A 24,229-nucleotide genomic window follows, 5' to 3' on the forward strand; every position below is an offset into this window, starting at 1 on the left:
GAAAGAATGATTTATTGCCGTTCTTAATTTTAACAATGTCTAGTTCGTTAACCCTTGATTGTACCATGAAAGACATCAGTGATGTTAAACACTTATGGTATGCATCCCACCCCTCGTTGAACCAAATGATTTGAATGCTTCTCCATATACTGCCCATTCTACAGAAAAAAATAAAAACCAGCACAATTATTTCTTGAATGTGTCTACAATGTCTAGTTCATTAACCCTTGATTGTAGCATGAAAGACATCAGTGATGTTAAATACTTATGGTATGCATCCCCCCTCGTTGAACCAAATGATTTGAATGCTTCTCCATATACTGCCCATTCTACAGAAAAAATAAAAACCGGCACAATTATTTCTGGAATGTGCCCTACAATGGTAAATTAATTTTGAATCTGTTCAGTTCTATGGAAGTTTTAAGTTTCTCCATTCACACAGCCGACGTCTGGTAAAAGCAATGAATACATTATGATGAATCACACTACATATCTGAAAATGCCCATGTTTTCAAGTTTCATTTTTGAATAATAAACGTTTCTTCAGTTTTATAGATGAGAATTATTTAAATTAAGTTTTTATCTTGTCTGAATATTATGTGTACTCATTTCATTTTTATTTTAGAATTTGAGGGCATATGATTTTTTTTTTCTAAGATACAATTAACATAAAAAGGTTACAAATACTAGAATTAATTTAAACTCCATAATAATGTTGTCGATTTTCGATAAAAACAAAAGAAAGAAAAACGAAGCCGTGAAATTTTTTTTTTTTTCATTCTTCATAGAATCGATTTCACTGAAAATAAAATTGTTGTATTCATTATTTATTGCTGTTTTGCATTCAAATGTATAAAATATTTCCATTTATAATTGCTCTTATAGTCTCTGGCTGATAAGAAAAAGGCCAAAGATGCAGACAAGGGAGATAAAGGCAGAGCTAAATCGCCCAAGAAGGGTGGTAAAAAGACACCGGAACCTCAGCAGGCAAAAGAGGGAAGCAAGCTGAAGAAGAGGGGAGACGAGGACGGTGATAGCAAATACATTGGTGTGTAGATAATTTATTTTTCAATTTCATCTCTTTGTATATCTTATCGTTATCATAATATCGTAATGTTATAACACAAATAACTAAATGACAACTTGCCATGTTTATGGACAATACAGATATATTATTATAATAGTAATATTATCATCATCATTATCATCACAATCGCATCATCATTATCATGAGCATCGTCATCCTTATTATTTTATTGCTTTTATTTTGTTTTGTTTTTTTTTTTCCGTTTTATATTTTTTTTTATTTTCTTTTTGATTGTCTTTTTTTTATTTTTTCCTCTCTATTGTGGAAGGGTTTTAGTTTTTTAAATTTTTTCCCTCCCCCCCCCCCCCCCCCCCCCCCCCCAACAATTGCTTCTCTTACCAAAGCGATAATATCATAAAATATGTGAATGTATTTTGTTGACATTTGTTTTGTTTGGTTTTTTTTACATTCAGATGATGAGCCTGATGATGGAGCTGATCATTACATCATCGTCACCGGCTTCCACGACCCGAGACTGTTCCAGTATTTGGAGGAGATTTTTGTCAATGTAAACTGTGTCATTGGTGTGTCTTCACAGGAATATGAATCTTCTAAGAAAGCAACATTGCCTACAGACGGAGACATCAGAGACAATGGTACGTTTATTTTTGACATTAGCAATAAGTTATTTCAAATGATGTGATATTCGGCTGCTAGAAGCTGTGGACTGTAAAAAGTAATAAACAAAAATGAATATAACAGCTTCAAAAAAGAACAAAGTACCAAACACGGAACGTTTCGGGCTCAAAACCCTTCTTTTCAGCCAATAACAAAAAAGCACAATAAAGGCATAATATTGTTGTTGGCTTAAGAAGGGTTTTGAGCCCGAAACGTTCCGTGTTTGGTATTTTGTTCTTTTTTTTTAAGCTGTTATATTCATTTTTGTTTATTATTTCAAATGATGTGCAGCTCCTTTGTATTTGATGATGGTGTGAACTGATCCCACTGGTGCAGGGTTCTAATGTATCTATCCTGTACTGGGATAGACCTTAAGACAAAACCTTCTTGCTCTTTAATTTACTGCTCAGATGGCTTCTATTGATGGCACGAAGCTGGATTGTTCTCTCTCTCTCTCTCTCTCTCTCTCTCTCTCTCTCTCTCTCTCTCTCTCTCTCTCTCTCTCTCTCTCTCTCTCCTTACATTAAAGATTCTTACAGCTAAAACATAATGCATATGTCGCATTTCCTTGTATTGATTTAGCTCTCTTTCTGATAAACAAGACATAATGGATTGTAGGTTTATATCAAGAAACTAATGATTTCATTACATTTTACTGCAAGATTGTGTGTCAAAATTACGTTTAAACATATATTTCATAGATTGTGTTTTTCAATTATTACAAAAAATAAGAATTTAATGGTTATTGCATGTGCATACTATGAGCACACAATGTTGAGTTGATAAGCATCTTTGTGTTGGGGGCATACCCAATACTCTACCATTAGATTGAAATTAAAGATAAATAGAATTTACAGACAAAATAAGAGTGACTAGTTTCATTTGCCAGTGAGTATGTAGATTATCATTTACAAATGTTTCGTAATTTCCATTTAAGTTCAGTGCAGAAAATGAGGAATTCAGTTATGTTTTCTAAAATCAGTTGGATTGATTTTTATTAGAAGAACCTGCTTTTTATTGAAATTCAATTTTCGCTGTGCTTTGATTTCATTATATTTAATTGTTTTGTTTGGGGGTTTTTTCTATTACAATTTTATAGATAATGAGGAGCCAACTGAGGAAGAATTGAAAGAGGCTGAACTGAAACAGGAGCTCAACGTATTTTGGAAAGATTTACTCCCACTTTTGCAACGGCTTCCAGATTCGTCTGGATTACATGATATTGCCAGATTGGACTATGAGATTAAATCTCTTCTTGTCCCTGTGGATATGAACGATGGAGAACAGAAGGTTTGATCATAATATTTTGTTTTAGTTTGGTGTTTACTCTATGGCCGTTCTATTGAATTTCATTTTCCATATTAGTTTAGCCTTAGCTTTTCAATGAAAGAAAGTTTAATTTGTTATAAAATGGAATAGTTTTGGGGATTTTTTTAAAAACATGGGTGAACAATTGTTACAACTACAACCTTCTTTAAAAGGAAACAAAAGGAATGTTAACTTTGTGCCTCGCAATTCATGTAGAAACTTAGATGACTATATCCACTCATTTTAGAATCACGTCATTAGGAAAGATAAAAATATGCTTTATATGATGATTTGTTGTATATAAACAAAATTCATTTACCGCGTTCATCGTTTTCATTTGTTTACCTTGATTCTCCTCATGCACAGCCTATATTCATCATCAAATTAACAAAAAAAATTGTTTTCCACAGACGAAATTTGATAATGCATTGAGCAAACATCTATAATATATATATATATATATATATATAATATATATATATTATATATATATATATAATATATATATTTATATATATATATATATATATATATATATATATATATATAAAATATATATATATATATATATATATATATATTATATTATCTTTCACTAACAAAATGACTTAAATAGATGTCCTATATCCAATAGGTCCAGTATAGCACATCTCTCTTTGAGGATATTGCTGTGATGATCTATGACTTGCTAGATGCCAAACGCCTGTATAAGACATACTTGGAAAACCTTAAACTGGTGCCAATTCAAGTCTACGGACAAGAAGAAGCAACAGGTTTGTGATAGCTTGATCTATGACTTATGATCAACAAATCAATATTAATATTCTCTCTCTCTCTCTCTCTCTCTCTCTCTCTCTCTCTCTCTCTCTCTCTCTCTCTCTCTCTCTCTCACACACACACACACACACATACATATGGCTGTGCTAGTGTATAATTACCAGCACGGATGCACGATGAGTACCTATAAGCAGACATTAGAAAAAATTATACGTGAGCATTATCTTTATTTTTTTTCTTATTTATCTTTATTTAGTTTTATATTGCTTTGGTTTGTTTGGGGTAATTTGTCATCATATTTTGTTTTTAATTTTATTTTAGATGCCTCTCCTGTCCCTCCCCCAACCCCTGGAAAGACTGACGCTCCTCCAGCCCCAGCCCAAGATGCCCCAGCTGTACCAACTGTGGAAAAGACACCCCCACCCCCTGTGGATATGCGTTACTACCGCGACTTGATGGATTCCGTTCCTTTGGAGAGTATCAGCGTACCTCTGATTATGCATTCTATGCTAGAACAGGTACGAGTTTATAGATAAATGGTAGGAAAACTATATATCTGTGTATGAAAGGATTAATTTAAATAGCAATGCTTTTTAGTCATTAGATATTGAACTCCAATGTAAAATGATTAATTTGCAGAATCGTTCCCAGTATTTCTTCATTTGAGATTATTTTTGCAAGTTTAACATGTTGTTTACATTGATTTTTGGTGTATAATTTCAAATCTTTATTAGAGATTTTTTTACCTAATTTCAAATCAAACGTTTTACTACTTGTGTTCTGCCTTCACCTAAATTAGGAAAATAAATTATCTGAAACCATTTGGTGATTTAAAAAAATATAAATGAAGGGTTTGATTTGTTTTTAATGGGGGGGAGGGGGGTTGCAATTGTTTGTTTTTTGGGGGGGTCGGTTTTTTTGTTCCAAATTTTGGAGATTTTTGGGGCGTTTTTTTTCAAGCATATCCATTATGCCTACTTTATAGGTTGTGGCTAGCGAGGAAGGACTGGATCCCCCTAGTGAGAGACCGCCACCAACCCGATCTGATGGACTGAACTTTAATTTGGCCTCGTATCTCAGTAACATGGCCTTCAAACTCGGCTTATCAGAAAAGGAACATCAGGTATGTTTATTTTTAATAGCTAGGTGAGGAGGGAGGTTTTTGTTTTATTTAGTTATTATTTATTATTTTTAGTTCTTTTTATTTTGTTGTAGTTGTTGGGGTTTTTTTATTTGTTTGATTGTTTTGGGGGATTTTTTTTTTATTGTTTTTTATTTTTTGTTTCTTTTTTTTTTGTGTTGGATTTTTACATTTTTTTGTATTATTACGATTATTATTATTATTATTATTATTATTATTATATTATTATTATTATTATTATTATTATCATTATTATTATTATTATTATTATTATTATTATTATGGCTGTTGTTGTTGTTTTTGTTGTGTAACGTTTGTGTGTAAGTGTGTTAGTGTGTGTGTGTGTGTATGTGTGTGTATGTGTGTGTGTGGATGTGTCCATGTGCATGTCCATTTTCAGATGTGTACAGTTTTGTCAAGGTGTTAGTTCTTGTAAGAATGGAAATTATTTTAATTGTTTAACCCATTATATGAAAAATATAGACATGTTCATGAAGACATTGCACAATGATGTTAGTCAGTCAGCTCTGCATTATCTTTTCTTGAAACAAAAGTCAATCAATGATAAGTGATGGATAATGTAATGGTGCTTGTACAAAATCAACGCTTAACAAACCTGCAAACAAAGAAAACTTTTACCCATAAAGATATAGGGGAGAACAAATGAAGCAATGCGAAGCTCATTTAGCATGATTAATCCATGAAAATGTAATATATAAAAGCTCAGAATATTTTGAGGCATTTTGTTTACAGTAAAAAAATATGATCCCTCTTAAAAATTCTGTTTAACTCAGACACAACAAATACAAATCCAATGAGAGCTTGGATTGAACAAGGATGAGAACTAGGATTGAACAAGGGGGAAAATAGCCTTTTTGGATTTTATTTTTTGGTTTTTATTATATTGTATTAGAACTATTTTCTTGTATTCAATGACCGAGACAACAAGAACTGATATTCGGTCCTGCTGGCTTCGTTGTATCTATGGTTGTAGATATTATATCTATATTATTAAAGAGTGTTTCATGTTTTATGCACATTATATTACTGACAATTATAGAAATGTCTGGGTTAGTCTGCTAAAAAAGTTATGCGCCGTCTTTTGCATGGAAAATTGACATTAAGTTTTCGTCATCAGACATTATCTCAAGTCCTTGACCTTCCTAAACCACCTCCTGAGTTACCGAGCCCACCAGAGCTCATCAACATACAAGATGACATCAGCATCAGAACACAACATCTGAAAGCTATTGATGGATTTGACCCAGCAGGTAAATTTACTATAATATATTTAGCTTTTATGGTATTTAATACTCAGATATCATGGAACAATTTTTCTAATGATCCCTTCTTAGAATTATCATGTGTTACCTAGAGATTGCATTTTAGTTAGTTTGATGTCTGGAAGCGGTATTTATTGGCAGAAGTCCAGAGCTTATGATAAACTTGCAACAATTCTTTGGAACGGGCTACAATTTCTATTTTTTTAAATATATCTCTTGAAATTCCTAAATCAGTTAGAATAATTTTGAAATGTTTTCATTGAATATTTAGTTAAATATATCTCTTGAAATTCCTAAATCAGTTAGAATAATTTTGAAATGTTTTCATTGAATATTTAGTTAAATCTTTTTTGTCTTCACAAAAGTGTTCAGTTCGAACAAATTTGTTCGATTTTCATTCATATGATAAAGTCAAAAATGGTAAACAAATTAGGTAGTATATTTAGAAACATTTGAAGGAATGAAAATGTATATTTTGTTTTATTAGGGCTATGAATATATAATGCACATTATATATATATATATAATCTGTGAATGAAGTATATCCCAATAGAATTAAATATGTTCAATTATTTTGTTTATAGTTCACTATACTCATAATATTTTTTTTTATTGTTTACACCAGCTGTTGAGAGAGCAATGCTGCAGTTTCTTCCTTTTGCTCATTTGTGTCAAGTAAAGAGACCATCGTCTGCTGAAAATCGACAGCGTGCAGCTCGTTTACAAGAACTTATCCATTTTTGTGCCACTGAAGGACTAAGCAAATCTGGTATGGTATTGATTCATGGATTATAAAAAGAAAAGTTGACTTGAAGGATGGTCAGATTTTCTTTTAATTGATATGAACTGATGTTTAATATTGGTCGAGATTTTTAATATATTATATGGTGTCGAACAGAAAATGAGCGCACAGAGAGAGAGAGAGAGAGAGAGAGAGAGAGAGAGAGAGAGAGAGAGAGGAGGGGGGAGAGAAAGACAGAGAGAGAGAGAGAGAAAAAGATAGAGATTGGGGAGGGGGGTATCATTGTTCAAAAATGTGTTTTCTAACTATCCCTCATTTGTCTTATTTTTTATTCCCAATAGAAATGGACCGTGCTTTCAAACAATTTGTTTTTGAAAGTTTAGATTTGGCATCAGTGGATTCCAATGGATTCATTTTAGAGAGAGAGAAGGAAGGGCTACAACAGTCAGCCATCCCATATGACGATCCTTACCCGTATTACAAGATAATGATTCCCGTGGAGAAGATCAAAGGAGACGTTTCGGCCGTGTCTACCCCTTCAGAGGAAAGATCAGGTCAGTTCAGTATTTGAACACAAAAATATAATGAAGGAAAAAAGAAATAATTCAATAAGGAGAATACATTTGTCACCGGTTGTGTCTTTTAGTTGTATCCTACACAGTTGAGGACAATTCTCATAAGAACATTTCTAAAGGCTTGGTGATCTCTACGAATGAACAAAACTCATAAATTACACAATAAGCTACAATACTGAGATGCTAGCCCTGTTTCTATGAGTCCTTATGATTATTACGTAGGCAAGTCAGTGATCAAGAGACTGATACACCGTTTAAGGCTACACTTTTCTTTACTTTTGAAAATGTTTTAGTTCACTGCCCTTTTCATTACAAATTCGATTACTAAAACTCGGTGTATTAATTTTGAAGTAAATATTAAGCTACTAAAATCTGTAATATCACAGCTTTAACAAAGAATAGAATGCTTGACAGTGAACAACTTGGTCCCAAATCATTATCCAACAAGAAGATGAAAAATAGTACAATGATATGTAAGATTATGAAAGATGGGAATTGAGTTAATATCATTTTTTTAATGTTTTGATTGAATAATATAGTTTTAACTTTCTCGTGGTCACGTAATGTCGGGATAAACAATGGAAAAGTTGTTGATTAAAATTACTTTGAATTTAAAAACCATTAATTTAATTGTGTCAACATTCAATATTTGTTCTTAATAGTATCCCAGTTGAAACTTGAAGCCGAGGTCTCTTTATTGTTAATGGAAACAGCTCATCATCATAAACATAAAGAAGAAAGGCGGCATCGTGGTGATTCACTTTTGCTTGCAAATATTTTCTTTTTCACATTTATTTGTATTGGATATTGCTGTTGTCCGCATTTATTTTTTTATTTGATTGTTTCAAATCCTTTTTTTGAGGAAGAATGGTTTTGTTTTATTTTTATTTTTTTTTTTGTTGTTATTTTGTTGTTGTTTTTTTTGCCATTTTTTGTTTGTTTTTTTTTTCTTTTGAGAATTTTGATATTTCAAAATATTTCTAAAAATTTCCAAAAGTCTTAACATTGAGCTAGATAAGAATTTGTTTAATCCTACATTTTAAATTTTACAAATGGGTTTCTCTTCTTTAGTATGTTCTTCTCGACATTGATACAAACAATAGAAAGTAATTGTTATTATTATATGACGAGGTGATTGAATTGTTATGGTATTTGTATTCAGTGTAAGAACCATATGAGCCTTAAATACATTGACCATTTTTGTTTCACGAATAGACTGTATGAGTGTCATTTTAAAACTCATGTTTGTGTACCGAGTTGTTTTGATGAAGCACTATAAATGAAATGATATTTTGTTAGTAATGTTATCATCGTTATCATCATCATCATTATTGTTAATATTATTATTATTATTATTATTATTATTATCATTATTATTATTATTATTATTATTATTATTATTATTATTATTATTATTATTATTATTATCATTATTATTATTATTGCTATTATTGCTATTATTATTATTATTATCATCATCATCATCATCATCATCATCAACAACATTAATATCATCAGTATCCTCATTATCATAATCATTGGTGTTCAGAGTAGTATCTTCAGTGCTGTTTTATGCATAAGGAAAGAAGTTTTTACAAATTTTTACCGAGGTGTGATTAAAGAGAGAAAAATATTAAAATCACGTCTTGGAACCTGAAATCTCCAAAATAAGTTCTTAAAATCTTTACTACAGTGTCTGGCGCCATGTTGGAAATCAGTGTGAATCTTGGAGAGGGTAATGACTCAATGGTCAATCATTTGTTGTTGTTTTTTCTTTATTGCATTAGCATTTCATTGCATTTGTTTTGATATGTTTTGCCCTTCTGATTAAAAAGATTCACATTTGAATTTGGTTTTTATATAATTCTTAATGTCATAATTAACAGTTATCTTTGATTTGATTCAATATTACTCTTCAGATTTTTAAAAGAGTTAGACACAAATTGAGAAGTTGTCAGTAATCAGTTTGCGTACTTTATTTTTCTCTCCCTTATATTTTTAAAGATCTAAGTTGTACATTTCAATACGATTTATGCTGCACTGCTGATAGGTTGCTGGAGTTTTAAAACACTAGTTTGTGAGCACCTGTTTTTTTTTAATTGAAGTGTTTTTTCTTTTAAAGAAGAACCCTTTTTACAATCCACTCAAGCAATAATATTTCTCTTTTTTCGGCATTTTTATTGGCAAAGTTGAGTTGTTACTGCTTAAAAATTGTGTGGAAAGTTTAGATTTTAGGAGTTCCTTATTTTTCTTTTTTTTTTTCACGAGAAGTATTGGCCTTTATTATTTTCATTTTCCAGATTCGTATTTTTTATTTTTATCTTCCATTGAACACTAGTTGTTTGCTGTCATAAGTTGATTGATTTGTCTGTATTCACAATCTTTTCTTAAATCATTCTATGTGTGAATATATAAGACCAATCGATAGATAATAATTTCCAAATCATAATTTCAATCCTCTATTTTATTTCCCTTAATCCCCAATTTACTCACTAAGACATGGCCTGTTTGTTGACTTTTTACCTTTGTAAAATGAATTGCCTAAATTCCTTCTCTTGCGAAGATGTGTGGAAGGACTGGATTTTTTATGAAGGATTCAACAAGCAAGTTTCACTAATTTGTCAGAAAAAGTTTCTGTCGATAATCATTAGGTTTTCTTTGAGTTTTTTTTGTTATAATGATCCTATCATTTTGTGATAATTGATTAAAATAGTTTTAGCCTAGATGCTGCAACACCTTCTGACTCAATAACAGAACAAGAGTTGTCTCTGTCTACATGTTATGCATTTCTGTTGGTCAGGGACCCTTTGTTAAGCGTTTGATCACGTTGAGTGGATATTTCGCTATATTTATTTTTAAAAACCTCAATTTTTTTTAAAAATTATGTTTCAGGTGCTTGCACTCCTGATCACGTCAAGTCAGCAGGTGGTTCTGCAATATCGTCTCGTAAAGACAGTGTTGACTCAAAGAAAGGCATTTTGATCAACTCTGGAAAGACTTCTGCTGCAGTCGCTACGCCAAATAGTCCCAAGCGATCAAGAAGTAATTCGGGTAAGACATTTTCACTATTTGTCTTGTTTCAGTTTTAACGGTATTTCTTTGTGTGTGCCTTTGTTTGCTTGTGTGTGTGTGTGTGCGCGCGCGCGAGTACGTGTGTATTTGTTAACGTCTAAGTTTCTGTTTGTATATACTTACATGTGTGTTTGTGTGTGTGCTAATGTGTCAGTGTATGTATATGTGTGTGTGATTGTGTGTGTGTGGGTGTGTTTGTTAACGTTTTAGGGTATATGTGTGTTGTAATTATTATTATTATTATTACTATTATTATTATTATTATTAGTAGTAGTATTATTATTATTATTATTATTATTGTATTTCTTTTGAGGATTGTTTTTTTTCATTATGACCATTACTATCATAATCACCACCAATACCTTCATCGTCTTTACTATCAGCACTAGCAAAAACATTATAACCACCATCTTTCACAAAAATCCAACCATTAATGTTTCCAGTCCACTTTGACGTGACTGTTGCTGCTGACGATACTGGTACAGATTTTAATGGGGACAAGAAAGACGGCAAAAACATACATGATGTGTTGATGGAGGTTGTTGAGGCACAAAAGAGAAACCTGGACCAGTGGTGCTTTGCGGAGCACTTCAAACCAGCCATACTCCTTCAGGTATGTGAATCTTGTTTGTTCTTCATTCTATAAACTCATTTCCTAACTTTTTATTACAGCGCAATCCCTCTTAGGTGTCGCTTAGTGGTTCAGTGTTACAAAAGTTAAGCAATGTTGAATATGGTTGGTGGCTGGATAGGTGACAGTGATCATGGAAAATTCTGGTCCCAATGTTGTGTCCTTGGGTAAGGAACTTAACATACATTTCTCCACTCGACTCAGGTGTGAATGAGTAAAAAATAAAATATAAAAAAATAAAATTCCCTTTATTCATCCCATAGGGGAAATTATTCTCTAAGGTCTATTCCAAGGGGAGAATGGAATAACCCAGACGTCAGCCGCAGTGCAGTGCTGCAAATTGAGCTAGGGCAAGATGGCTTGCTCAAGGCCACATAGCGCAGCGGCGGGTGATCGAACTCTGTACCTTTCGGGTATGAGGCAAAGACCGTACCGCTGAGCCACGCTGACCCCCAGCAATGGTATAGTTCGATTTGATCTGATGAGGGAATTACTGAAACATTGGGAAGGGCATTGAGCATGGTAAATCTGTGGAATTCTGTACATAAATGTTGATATTTATTTATTTATTCACTCGTTCATTTATTTATTTATTTTTCCATTTAATTATTTATGTATTTATTTATTTATGAGGACATGCACAACATGCAGAGAATTTGTTGCTGTAACTGAAAATTGTTATGACCAATTAATAGATAGTTCGAAGATGACGTCACTCAGGCCTTTGTTATTGTTTTTGCCATCCGCGTTTGTGAGTTGTTCTCACTAAACTGTATTAACCAAACTATAAAAGTTCATGGTTACACAGAGTTTGTGTGTTGGTCCGTTATACTTCCGGATGGCAAGGTTGTGAACTCAAGCGCATTCTATCTATACATAGAATGATGGCAATATAAAGGGATAGATTTTCTGAGGTGTTTATGATGATGTGAATTGATGATAAAAACCAAAATAGAAAGCAATTCAATGAAACCAAATAATAAACCAATCATAAACTGATGTTTGGACACTATAAGGGGCAGTTTAAAGGCTAGGCTGGGAGATTGTTGATTCTCACACATTTAATTTTCATTCAAACTGCTATTTTTGACTTAATACTACTACGTAGGACTTATTCAATGTAGCGTTTATATGGGTGAATTGTCATATTTTATGTCATATTATCTGATATTTTTTGACATTATGTTTGTAGGGAAAAAATACATCTTTGGTGTCACGTTGTCATATCTGGAATCTCATGTTTGATGCCTTTGAAAGGGATTGCACTGTACATTTGGTTTTACTATAAAAAAAAAAGATATGTTCAGAAAAAAGAGACGGAGAGACGGTGTGTGTGTTTATGTGTGTGTGTGTGTGTGTGTGTGAGAGAGAGAGAGAGAGAGAGAGAGAGAGAGAGAGAGAGAGAGAGAAATTTGAATGGATTGATGTTATTGTTATGCGCCTAGAGCTTTATTGTATAGAGGATTGGATGCAATATAAATAAATTCCATTATTATTATTATTATTATTATTATTATTATTATTATTATTATTATTATTATTATTATTATTATTATTATTATTATTATTATTATTATTATTATTATTATTATTATTATTATTATTATTATTATTATTATTATTATTTTCTGAACTGCAAATCTCTTTACCCACTACAAAGGTGTTACAAGAAGCGTGTTACTACCTGCCATTTGTAGAGACGTACCACCACAAACGCGATGGAACGCTCATGGTGGTTCTACACAACCCATATGGGGCAGAACTACAGAACCACGTTGATTGGCACGTTGAACTCCATTCTAATGTTGGATTTAGGTAAGTAGGAGAAGAAAGATTATACTTCATTTATTAGGCTCAAAATGCCCTATTGTGGTTAGATTGGATTGTGTGTATGGTGATTTTACAAAGAAAAGGATCGCTTTGAAAGAAAAAAAGAGTATTATTATCATTCATATAGAGGAGAAAAATATTGCAGCAGAGGCATGTTCATTTAAAATATTTTTATATCTTTAAAATTTATTAAATGTCGATGCATTTTTATCTAGCTATCTTCATGTTGTTCTTCTTCACCTCCTTCTCTTCTTCCTCCTCTTCCTCTTCCTCCTCCTCATTCTCCTCCTCTTTCTCTTCCTCCTTCTCCTTCTCCTCCTTCTCTTTCATTTAAACTTTGTAACTTAGACAGTCTGAGTATTTGATAAACATGATCTTTAAAAAACGTTTTCCTCAAATGATTTAAATTTATTCAGGAACTATCTTGAATTCACTGCTGAGAGGATTGTTGACTGGCTGAAAGAGAAAGAAGCTGAATATCAAGCCAAGATTCTCTCTAAAGAAGTAGAGGGAATACAGAAAGAGGAGGAAGATAAAGCCAAAGAGAAGGAGAAGGCAGATAAGAGAGCAAAGTCGCCTCGCAAATCACGTAAGAATACCCTCCCCATTCCCCAATACACCTTTCCTTATATTAATATAGGTTTTTTTTAAATTAGTTATTTCAATCCATGAGCATCATAAAGTTTGAGTAGACCCCTAGATTATGAATCATTTCATAGTGAAAAATACTTTTTATCCTTTTAATTGGACGCTAATTTGTTGCTAAGTAATTTTCAGTAAATATGATAGATCCAGCTGCCCAGTCATTGTTGGATGGACAAAAGGGTCAGAGAAAAATTGTGACCTAAGTCATGATAGCTTAGTCCTTTTGCTCAAGCATTTAAGCTATCACGGTCCCATAATTCTTCATGAATGCATTATTTGTATTGAAGAAATTTATCAGGGATAAGTGAAATTCATAGTTTTAACAAAAATTATAATTTATAAAGTATGAATTCAATATTTTTATAGTCACATTTAAAGCAAAGAGGCAATGTCCTTACTTTGCTTTTATCAGTATGAGAAGAAACATAAGTTATCTGTGAGCATTTATCAATTCATTGAATGAATGGATTGACCCTTTTCCTTTCATCAATGTGAAAAATAAGAGGAGGGGGGGGGGGGGGTATGACACAATGATAGATTAAGTAGAAAATAATGCAAAACCAAATTATCTATAAAATTTTTGGAACCCAGCTTTCCTTTTCTGATTTATTATTATTTTAACCTCAGACATTCCGATATGTATCATACGCCATTTTTATAGTTTGTATTTTATTTTGCCTGATCTCATTATTTTCACTTTCATCCTTTTTCCTTTCATTAATTCTTCATATGCAATATGCCATTATGACGATATATTTTGGGTTTTTTTCAACTCTTTATATAAGTAAGTTTCAGAGTTCTCATTTTTTCTAAGTTTATTGTCTTTCTCAGCACGTCAGTTTTATTTCAAAACTGTTAACACGGGAACGTTTTTATAGCATCTATCTATAACATCACTTGACTTAATTGAACAAAATCTTTTGAACTAAGAGAGGGTGAAATAAAATCCCACGGTTGTATTTTTTCGACCTCTTGATCTAAATGACTTAATCTTGATGCCATTGGCTGACAGCCTTGACTGTCTACTTTGATACCTTTTATGATTATTGCGTATTTGAATAGATATATAACAATTCGTAAACATTTCTTTTGAAGCTTAACTTTAATTGACTGTCCTCAGCATCTCGGTCCAAGTCTCCCAAAGCTGGGTCCCGTAGCAGTAGCCAAGAGCGCCCCGGCAGTGCCTCATCAAACCCCTATATCCGTCAAGGCTCCCTGAAGGCTTATCAGATGGAGCAAGATAGGATGGCTGCTGAGGAAGAGGAGAAGGAGAAAGCCAAACTGGATAAGAGGTCAAGATCCGCTCAAAAGAGGGAGAAGGTGATATTAAGTATATTTTACGGATTTAATTTGTTTTATGATTTCTCGTGTTACTCTGAAATAAAATTTTAATCAGCTCATCATTACAGATATTTAAAAAATGATTAGTGGCTAATTTTTGCCGTTTTGGGTTAAAAGCCTTCATTGAAAACTACATTTTTTTACAAAACATTTATACAATATCCAGAAATTTCCCGATTACATCTTGACCCTTTGATGTTGACGTCACTTTCAGCTAATGATATCTCCTAATTTAATTTTTAAAATTTTCCAGGGTTGCATTCTGATGTTTCAAAAAAAATATTTTTATTTCAATAGGTGTTAGTAATATGTTATTCTCAACTTGATTTTCAGGAAGAAAAAGAGAAGCAAGAAAAAGCCAAAAGTCCCAGAGGAAGTGCGAAATCCCGTCAATCTCGTCAAGACATTGATGTAAATGCACCACCCACTGGAGATGCTGCCGTTGCCGAAGAACCCAAAGAAGAGGAAAAGTTCTGGCCGGTAAGTTGTGGTTCGATTTTGTTGAAATTCTGCAATGTTATAGTTGATTGTGAATGATTGATACATTTAATTTACCTCTTAGTTATCATCAACATTTTTTAAAGATTGGAATTGATTCTGATATTTTCGGCTTTCTTGTTGATTGCAGTCCACAATGGATAATTAGAACCCAAATCTCTGTTGTTTATCATTTCATTAATCATTTCATAATGAAGGCAATAATAAAGCATGTCTCTCTTGTAGGTGTCCCAATAGGTCAGAGCACTCGCTTCACATGCAAAGGGACCAAGATCACTCTTGAGTGAGATTTTTTTTCTGTCCACCTAGCAATGATTGAGTAGCAGCTGGGTCTGTTAGATCTAGTGGAAAGTACTTTGCAATAAACTATTATCCTATTCAAAGGGAAGCAAGCAATTGCTATTGTCCGTTTCACTCCATCTCCATGGGCCTAATGGCTCTGAAAGATGTCTCTCTTGTGACCATTGTTGTTAAGAATTACAATATCCATACAATAGAATGTCTAATCAACTTTCTACAGACATAATTCAGGAATCCTTAGCCATAAACAAAAATGAATATAACAGCTTCAAAAAGGAACAAAATACCCAACACAAAACCCTTTTTCAGCCAACAACAAAAATCAATAAAGACATAAATGCATTACTAAATTCCAGATTGACGACAGATACATTTTGTAGGTCCTCTCTGTTGTAGAAAAATCTTGGAAATTTTTATTTGAAAGCTGATAGTGAGTCAGCACTTCTAACATTTTTGGGGAGAGTGTTCCAAAAATTGGGTACCGAAAATTCAAAGATTGTTCACCAATTTTGCGAGATGTTTTCAGTTTAGATAAGATTGTGTTTTATCGCTATAAGATCTTAGATTTCTACTCTGGACAGGGCCATATATATATATATATATATATATATATATATATATATATATATATATATATATATATATATATATATATATATATATATAGTGTTTTATAGACAATGGAACATATTTAATTGATGATGCATTTCTCAACAGGCAACCAGTGCAAATCTCTAAGGAGATCAGAGGCAGATGATTTTTTTGTCTTTTTTCAAAACTTCTCTGGCGGCGTTGTGAAGGGTGATTTACATCAACAAATTTATGCTCCATTTACAAATGTGTCTAAGTTGTCATGTGGTAATCTTCTGTGACCATATTCCTAGTAAAAACCTTTTTAAAGTGTCAACTGGATTTAGTGAATATACAGAATTTATTGACCAATGTACTATTTACAAGACAGAGTAAAATCATAATACTGTATGCAAATGTTTATGTGTCATTTCAGTTTTCTGGTTACAATACGGGCAACCAGTTGATTCATGTGTCTGGCATTACAACCACTCTCTTCCCGTGTGATGGAGGACAGATTAAAACTGAGAGGACAGAATTTGCTCAAGGTATATACTGTATTATAGCTCTCATCTGATTTTTCATGGAATGTATAATTTTACCGCACTAATTTATTCTCTTAACATAGATAATATTAGCAATATAGTCAAGTTACCTTCAGATGGTCCCAAAAAGCTCAGCTAGTAGACCATTTGCCCCACACTTAAAGAGACCAAGTTTGATCCCGGGTGAAGTTGAGAATTATTTTTTTTCCGATCCCCCTATCCATCCAGCAGTAATTGGGATACTGGGTCTGTTGGAAAGTACTTTGTTGCACACTAGTGTCCTATGAAAAGGGTACCAAGCAATTGCTATTGTCTCTTTCACACTATAGAAATCGGGATAAACTCTGGCTTTATGAGCCCAATAGTTTTGAAGGACTACTAGCTACCGCCAATCTTAAAAGAGTTTAGTTTTCTTTCCCTAGTTGTTGTAACACTGTTCTCTTTTATTTTAATCACTACCAGGTACAACTGCTGTTCGATCAACTGTGTTGAAAGATGGTCATGTTTTCAGCCTTCACATCCTGAATCCTCGTGAGGATATGGGACTCCCGGAAGATTATGAGACCAACCTGAGGGCAACAGAGACAACCAATGCCATGTCGAGGGCCAAGGTGTCCACAGCTGACAAATCAGAAATGGAGAAGTCAGAGAAAGGTGACCACACGTTATCATTTAATTGAATTCAGAATTCATTTTAAAAATCTCCATTTTGCTCCCGATTGAATATTGAACCATGAGGGTTATTATACTACTGAAACACCAAAATATGGTCAATAAAAATCAGTAAATATTGTGCAAAATATAAGACCTGTTTAGGGGGGTGGGTTGGGGTCATGGCGCACATAAGTCCTATTGTTGGGATGAAATTATCTAAAAGTGTGGTAAGTGCACTAAAACCCCTAAAGCAAAAAGAAAAACAAAAACAAATAAAAAACAGACATTAATTCTGCAATTATTTAAATTCCTCAACAGAAGAGACAGCAACTGAAAAAGATGACTCCAGTGAGAGGGAAAAGACAGAGGACATTGAAATCCCAGTAACTCGTCCAGCTGTCAGTCAGTTTGGATCAGTAACAGCCCATCTGTCAGACGGAATGGTCCTAGCACTCAGTCAATTTGGACCAAGTGGCGAATCTTACTGTAAGTCTTTCAAAAGTTTACTCATTTATTGTCGGATTGAAAGTAAAATTGGGTAATTCATTTCAAGTTCCATTGTGTAAGCTAAGTTACTCACAAAGTCTAGCTGTTAGAATTTGCAATACTTGTCTTGGCCGTTTCTAAAGATGAGAAATGAGAGCATGATGTGTTTTGTTTTGTGTTTTTTTTGTCTGATTTTCTTTTAGATTGTGTTTTTTTTCACTTTTTAAAAACCAAAACACTAATTTGAAAAGCTAATGAATCTTTCCATTTGTCTTGCACACAGTGAAACCATATGAGCCAACTTTGTACGTACCCCCAGTGATGCAAGAGTCACCCTCCATACCGCAAGCTACATCGCCATCCAAGAAGAAAGATGGAAGCAAGAAGAGCTTGCCCACTCCAGAGCCTGAAAAGCTACCGGTAGTATAATTTCTATTGATTTATTTTTTGCTACTCATTTTTAGATTTTTAAAAATTATTTCTATATACCTAATCTATAAGTATTATCAATATATGAATGTGACCATATAAATGACACATTTAAACAAATTCATAATGCTTCATTCATTCGCCATACAGGCAATCTCTAGCTAATTTTTTATTTCCATACAGTACTCGCCAGTGCCTATAGCCAGGTACTCATTCACACCTGAGTTGATTAAGTAATGTGTAAAGTGCCTTATACCAATCACACAAAGCTGGTGGAAAATTTGCTACCACTGTCATCCATCCAGTAACTGTCTGGCTTAACCTCACCTGATTTTATTGCAAAAGACATCTTACTGCCATAATCACTGAAGCTACAACTACTATTACACTCTAACACACTCTCAAGCACAGACACTCACACATATACATCAACACAGGTCTCAAAGATATAAAGATATAAATATAATAGTTTTGCTCATTCTACAACATAAACACAATATCAACAATTAGATTGGCATTTTCTACCAGTACACAATCAGTTGAAATCAGTTTTTAATTGGAAATTTGTAAGTAAACGTGTAACAAGAATAACTTTCCATCACTTAAGTTACTCTTAAATTTTTCACATTTTTTTCAGATTACTCTACACATCAGTACAAGATGGAATTTTTAAATCAGTGAATTGCCATACTCTGGAAAAACTTTAATTAAAAATTTGGCCAGAAAAACTCGTCCTTCTTATATCGATCAATATAAAAGACTCTTAGCTCGGCAAAAACTCTCAAACTCGGGACTTCGGAAAGTCCCAGGTTTGAGATTTTTTGCCATGATAAAGGGTCATTTATATCAATCGATATTTGAAGAACGAGTTTTCCGGCCAAATTTTTAAATATAGTTTTTTTCCAGAGTAAGGCAGTTAACTGGTTAAAACTCGGGTCATAAAAAATGTTTGAATCCAATGCATTTAAATCCAACTAAGATTGACTTTCTATGGCATCACTAACTCGCTTCACTTCATTTCATATTAGGCCGATGATGAAGTCGTGGAGGAAGAGAAGAAGGATTCTGAAAAGCCTTTGCCAAAACAACAATTCCAGGAACTTTTTGTTACTTGCCCAGATGGTCTAAACATCAAGTATTTTCTCCAGAGCTCTATTGGTAAGATCTTATCGAGATGAGATTTGATTGTACAGATGTCCCCCATCAATATTCGATTACATCCTGAAGGAATAAAAATAGACATACAGACCTTATTTATTCATCACAATTTATGCAATATTATAATCAATTTCTTATTATATCAATTAATAAACTAATATACTTTTTTAACTTGTGTCTTATATAAATGAGATCCTTATATTTTGTTTCATGTTATGATTACCTTTAACTGACACGATTGCTCGTTTTAAATTTGAATATTAAGCAACAACAAAAATAATAATCATATATATACATCGAATATTAAGGATTTTTAAAACAACTAAGAAGAAAAAGAAGAAGAAGAAGAAGAAGAAGAAGAAGAAGAAGAAGAAGAAGAAGAAGAAGAAGAAGAAGGAGAAGAAGACGAAGAAGAAGAAGAAGAAGAAGAAGAAGAAGAAGAAGAAGAAGAAGAAGAAGAAGAAGAAGAAGAAGAAGAAGAAGAAGAAGAAGAAGAAGAAGAAGAAGAAGAAGAAGAAGAGAAGAAAATGAAGAAAAAGGAGAAGAATGACTTTGTTTGATTATGATTAGTGAATCATGATTGATTTGATATTTGTCTATTGAAATTTAGATATGAATAAACTGCATGTATTGCCAACAGGTGTAAATCCATCGTCGAATGAAGATCGCCAACTGGCAGTCAGACAGAGCTATCCATTTAAATCTAAAGGGAAACAGGACTGTGAGTCATCTCGCCGTAAATACATTCAAACTGAGGTGTCGCGTGTCATTACTGCAGATGGAAGTGTTGTCAAAAATATGGTGGACGGATCTGTTGAGGTAAAAAAAAAAAGAAAAAAGAAATGTTTGGGAAATGATGAAATGAAAATATGAACATAGCTTTCAAAGTTCTTTTGTTTTATTTGAAATAACCAATCATTGCTTCTTCTTGCAGATGCACCATATTTCTCCCTAAATCCGTTTTTTGTTGATTCAGCAATTGTTGTTTTGTCAAAAGTAGCATTTTGGCACTTTCTGATACGTCATCCCAGTAGTTTTCAATTGTTGATCGTCTTCAAGTAGGACCAAAATCAGCGCTTATGTTTTTTCTCAAAAGAGTTTTTTGGGTTTTTTTTACCATTTTGTTTCAAACATTCAGAAAGTTTGTCATTTACTATGTTTTTATTTTCACTGAATTGAGAAGTGAAAATTATAGTATAAAATGCTTTTACATCGTTAACAAATAAGTGTCAAGAGTTTTGATTATCATGATGATTTCTTTGATTAAATCATTTTAAAATGCACAATAGAAACTGACATGGGTGAATATCAGGAATCAATTTATTGTATATATGAAAAGTCTTAAAGGGTTTATTAACTTACTATGATATTACACGCTTGATCCAGGTCCTGAGTGCTGATGGGACAGTAAGTGTCTTTACTGGTCAGTGGTATAACCCTCACAGCCGAGCCACCTCCCCATCTCGTAGTGTCAAGAGCCCTGGACCAGACGGTGGAAGAGAGACACCTTCAAATAAGAAAGGCAAGAGGCTCACAATACAATGCAACTGAAACTTGTGTATCTATTGTGACTTAATAAAACTTAAAAATCTCTAGTATCTCATTTGTTTATAATTATCTTAATCTTAACTAGCATAGGGTTTGTTGCTCTTACTTTCTTTGCAAAGTAATGACTTTCTTTTAACCAGAAATAAATTAATTTTAAATCTTATACTGATCTTTCTGGATTTTAAGAGCATTGCCGCTAAATGGGGATAAGACTTTTAATTTCACACTTTAAAGAATATCGCTTGCTTTCTATTTTAAAATCTGAAAATAACTTTTCTGAAAAAAGAAAAAAGGATCTTGAATTATTTTGTAATCTAGAAAATTAACAATAAATATACACGAGTAATTTTGTTTGCTGTTTGTATTTCTAAATTCTCTTGGAAATGACATGAATATAAAAGGTAGTTATGTTTGTTTGTTTCTCAATTATTTAAAAAATGAAATTTCAAAGGGAAACCCCTTAACACATAGAATTTATTACACGTCATATCTATCATAAGGGTAATGAACTTTTGTTTTTGTACATTACCTCAATACATATATTTTTTTTCTTCAAAATGACTTCTTACAGGAAGAGGATCAGCCAGCAAAACAAAGAAGGCTGCCAATCAGGAACCCGACCAGGAAGAGGAAGTGAAGCTAACCCAGGCTGCAGGCAGTTGGGTCATCACATACCCTACTGGAGAGAGGATGAGGATTACCAAGGACACTGGAGACTGCAATGAGTTAGCAGCCGTCCCCATATGCTTGGCTACTGATCCCGACACTCAACAGGTTTGTATAAATTAAATAAACTAACCAAAACGTCCTATCTGCTATCCTGAGCCTGTCGACTACTTTCACTAAACTGTCATATTATTTGTACAATTTTTGTCTTTTTTTTTCACTCGCTTTGATTTGTGGTTTCTTTCATTTACACTGATTATATTGTATGTAAACAGCTGCTTACAAGACGTATTTATTTAGATAAGATAATATTATTTTTACATCAAAAAGCATATAATACCAACAGATAATGCAGATTTCGAACATGCTTCAAGTTAAGATTAAGGCAATGCATTTTACTAGGTTTTAGCTAAAAACTAGAATATTTTTTTTTATTTTCAACTCTTAATCTTTCATCTTCAAATTATAATCACTTTTTCTTTGATTGATTTTTACGTTAACCTGAATCAACAAATGTTTTCAAAGCATTTTCTTCTATATTTTGTAGACAATGGCGACCCGAGATGACCATGTGATCACTGTAAGTTACCCAGATGGCACTACTGTAGTAGAGCATGCAGATGGGACTCGCATTACAGTGTATTACAGAGAGACCTCTGTTGCCAACGATGAGAATGATGGTTAGCTAGAATTTAAAACTTTACAAACCTTTCTTTAAAGATTAACCCAATGTTGTATTGATCAAATAGATATTAATTTTAAATGTAACCAGGTTGTAATTACTGAAGAGTGCTTGTTTTATGCTACTTAATAACAGCGATCTGCCTTGTAAGTATATTTGAATTTAACAGGGAAAATCAATGCAATAAGATAACAAATATAAAGAAGGAAGAGAGTTGATGTTTCAGTAGAAGCGGTGATGATATTTTCTTTTAGAATAGTAGTATGCACTGAAATAGGCATTGTTTAGATTTTATTGCAAATACATTATCAATATCTAGAGGTACCTAAATGAGTCAATAAAATGTATGATGAAATAAAGGGAGTAAAAATGACTCTTATAAAAGTTACAAAACAAAGTAAATGACGTTTCGACCTTTGGCCTTCTTCGGGTAAACAAGAAAAGGAAATGTGTTAACGTCGTTTACTTTCTTTTGTAACTTTTCTAAGAATCATTTTTACTCCCTTTATTTTTACTATACATTATCACTTCACTGAAATTATCACACAGATCAACGTCCAGAGCCTCTATCCGACAGATAATTGTGCTGCACACAATTAATATACATTATTATGAATCGACATCACATTTGTTTTTCACAACAGCAACCCCAACCATTTACACCTTTTCATTGTTCTAACAACTAGGAGACGCTAGCCCTGATATGACGATGCAAACCCTCAAGTTTGTCAAGGTGGAATGCCCTGCCTTCGCCACAGTGGAATTCAATACATCAACCTCTGAAAACCTGACAGTCTTCGGAAGTGGTACCAGCATCAATGTATTCCCTGATGGATATTACATCCTGCACCATAGTAGAGGAGGACGTATTGAGGTATGAAATTTGTAGGATTTGTTGTATTTTTTGTATTTTAAATACCTGATCACAGTCAATAATGAGGAAAGATAGACATTTTGATATATTTAATATTTGAAAACTACTAACGACAATCTGAAAGTTCTGAATATTGACCTGTGGCAGCCTAGCTATCAACTTTAGAGATAAAATTTATATATACAAGTAATCAAACCCAAGTTTCACTTTTGTATTACAAATGTTTATATTATGGTTATGATGTCACAAAGCAAGTAATGTGAGGTCTGAGGAAACAAGATTGAGTTTTAAAAAGATAGCATGCGTTCACAGCTTGGTGAAGCCCCCAACTTTGAAACCCAATCATGAAAGTTTGCAGATTGCTTGTGGTGAGTCTGATAAGGTGCAAGAATTAAATCAAGATAGGGACCACATGCCTGACAACCCACATTGTGGATTCCCAAATTTAGCAATGAACGAGAAAACTTTCGATTTTATCCAACACCACATGAAGGAAGACCAGCATACTTATCTCCATGAACCTAGAGAAATTCCCAGACTTTCAAATGACTCCATTTACACAGACCTGCAAATTGTCCTACAATTATCGGATTTCCAACAATATCATCACAATTGTTTTACTATTTTTAGCATCATTTTGTATTTTTTCTAAGCATATTGACTTAAATCGTTTGTGATGTTCGTTCTATGAAACATTTTCAGATAATTTTGTCAACTGCCACTTACATGTCTGTATATAAAATGTCTGATGTGTAGGTGTTCATGTCTT

General features: G+C 32.9%; 1 protein-coding gene across 8 annotated transcripts in view; it reads left to right on the forward strand.

The window, feature by feature from the left end:
* LOC144968014 (sperm-associated antigen 17-like) overlaps positions 1–24,229 on the forward strand; it is a 54,231-nt gene that overhangs the window by 10,098 nt on the left and 19,904 nt on the right. For 6 of the 8 annotated variants that reach the window (XM_078905947.1, XM_078905948.1, XM_078905943.1 and 3 more), the window contains 25 exons: positions 886–1,048; positions 1,501–1,683; positions 2,805–2,995; positions 3,648–3,786; positions 4,112–4,308; positions 4,776–4,913; positions 6,070–6,202; positions 6,840–6,983; positions 7,298–7,510; positions 10,424–10,582; positions 11,047–11,216; positions 12,895–13,049; positions 13,481–13,653; positions 14,830–15,029; positions 15,384–15,530; positions 16,855–16,966; positions 17,426–17,617; positions 17,936–18,103; positions 18,387–18,523; positions 19,561–19,690; positions 20,331–20,509; positions 21,077–21,212; positions 21,810–22,012; positions 22,452–22,584; positions 23,273–23,460. In XM_078905947.1, coding sequence (XP_078762073.1) covers positions 2,975–2,995; positions 3,648–3,786; positions 4,112–4,308; positions 4,776–4,913; positions 6,070–6,202; positions 6,840–6,983; positions 7,298–7,510; positions 10,424–10,582; positions 11,047–11,216; positions 12,895–13,049; positions 13,481–13,653; positions 14,830–15,029; positions 15,384–15,530; positions 16,855–16,966; positions 17,426–17,617; positions 17,936–18,103; positions 18,387–18,523; positions 19,561–19,690; positions 20,331–20,509; positions 21,077–21,212; positions 21,810–22,012; positions 22,452–22,584; positions 23,273–23,460 — 3,567 coding nt within the window. In that variant the 5' untranslated portion in view covers positions 886–1,048; positions 1,501–1,683; positions 2,805–2,974. Of the gene's footprint in view, positions 1–885; positions 1,049–1,500; positions 1,684–2,804; positions 2,996–3,647; positions 3,787–4,111; positions 4,309–4,775; positions 4,914–6,069; positions 6,203–6,839; positions 6,984–7,297; positions 7,511–8,193; positions 8,284–9,224; positions 9,267–10,423; positions 10,583–11,046; positions 11,217–12,894; positions 13,050–13,480; positions 13,654–14,829; positions 15,030–15,383; positions 15,531–16,854; positions 16,967–17,425; positions 17,618–17,935; positions 18,104–18,386; positions 18,524–19,560; positions 19,691–20,330; positions 20,510–21,076; positions 21,213–21,809; positions 22,013–22,451; positions 22,585–23,272; positions 23,461–24,229 lie in introns of all 8 variants that reach the window. The other 2 variants (XM_078905940.1, XM_078905941.1) reach the window with 1 other exon arrangement.

This window comes from Berghia stephanieae, chromosome 3 (genome assembly GCF_034508935.2).
Source record: "Berghia stephanieae isolate SIO BIC M18660-M18661 chromosome 3, UCSD_Bste_1.3, whole genome shotgun sequence".
Lineage (NCBI taxonomy): Eukaryota > Metazoa > Mollusca > Gastropoda > Nudibranchia > Aeolidiidae > Berghia > Berghia stephanieae.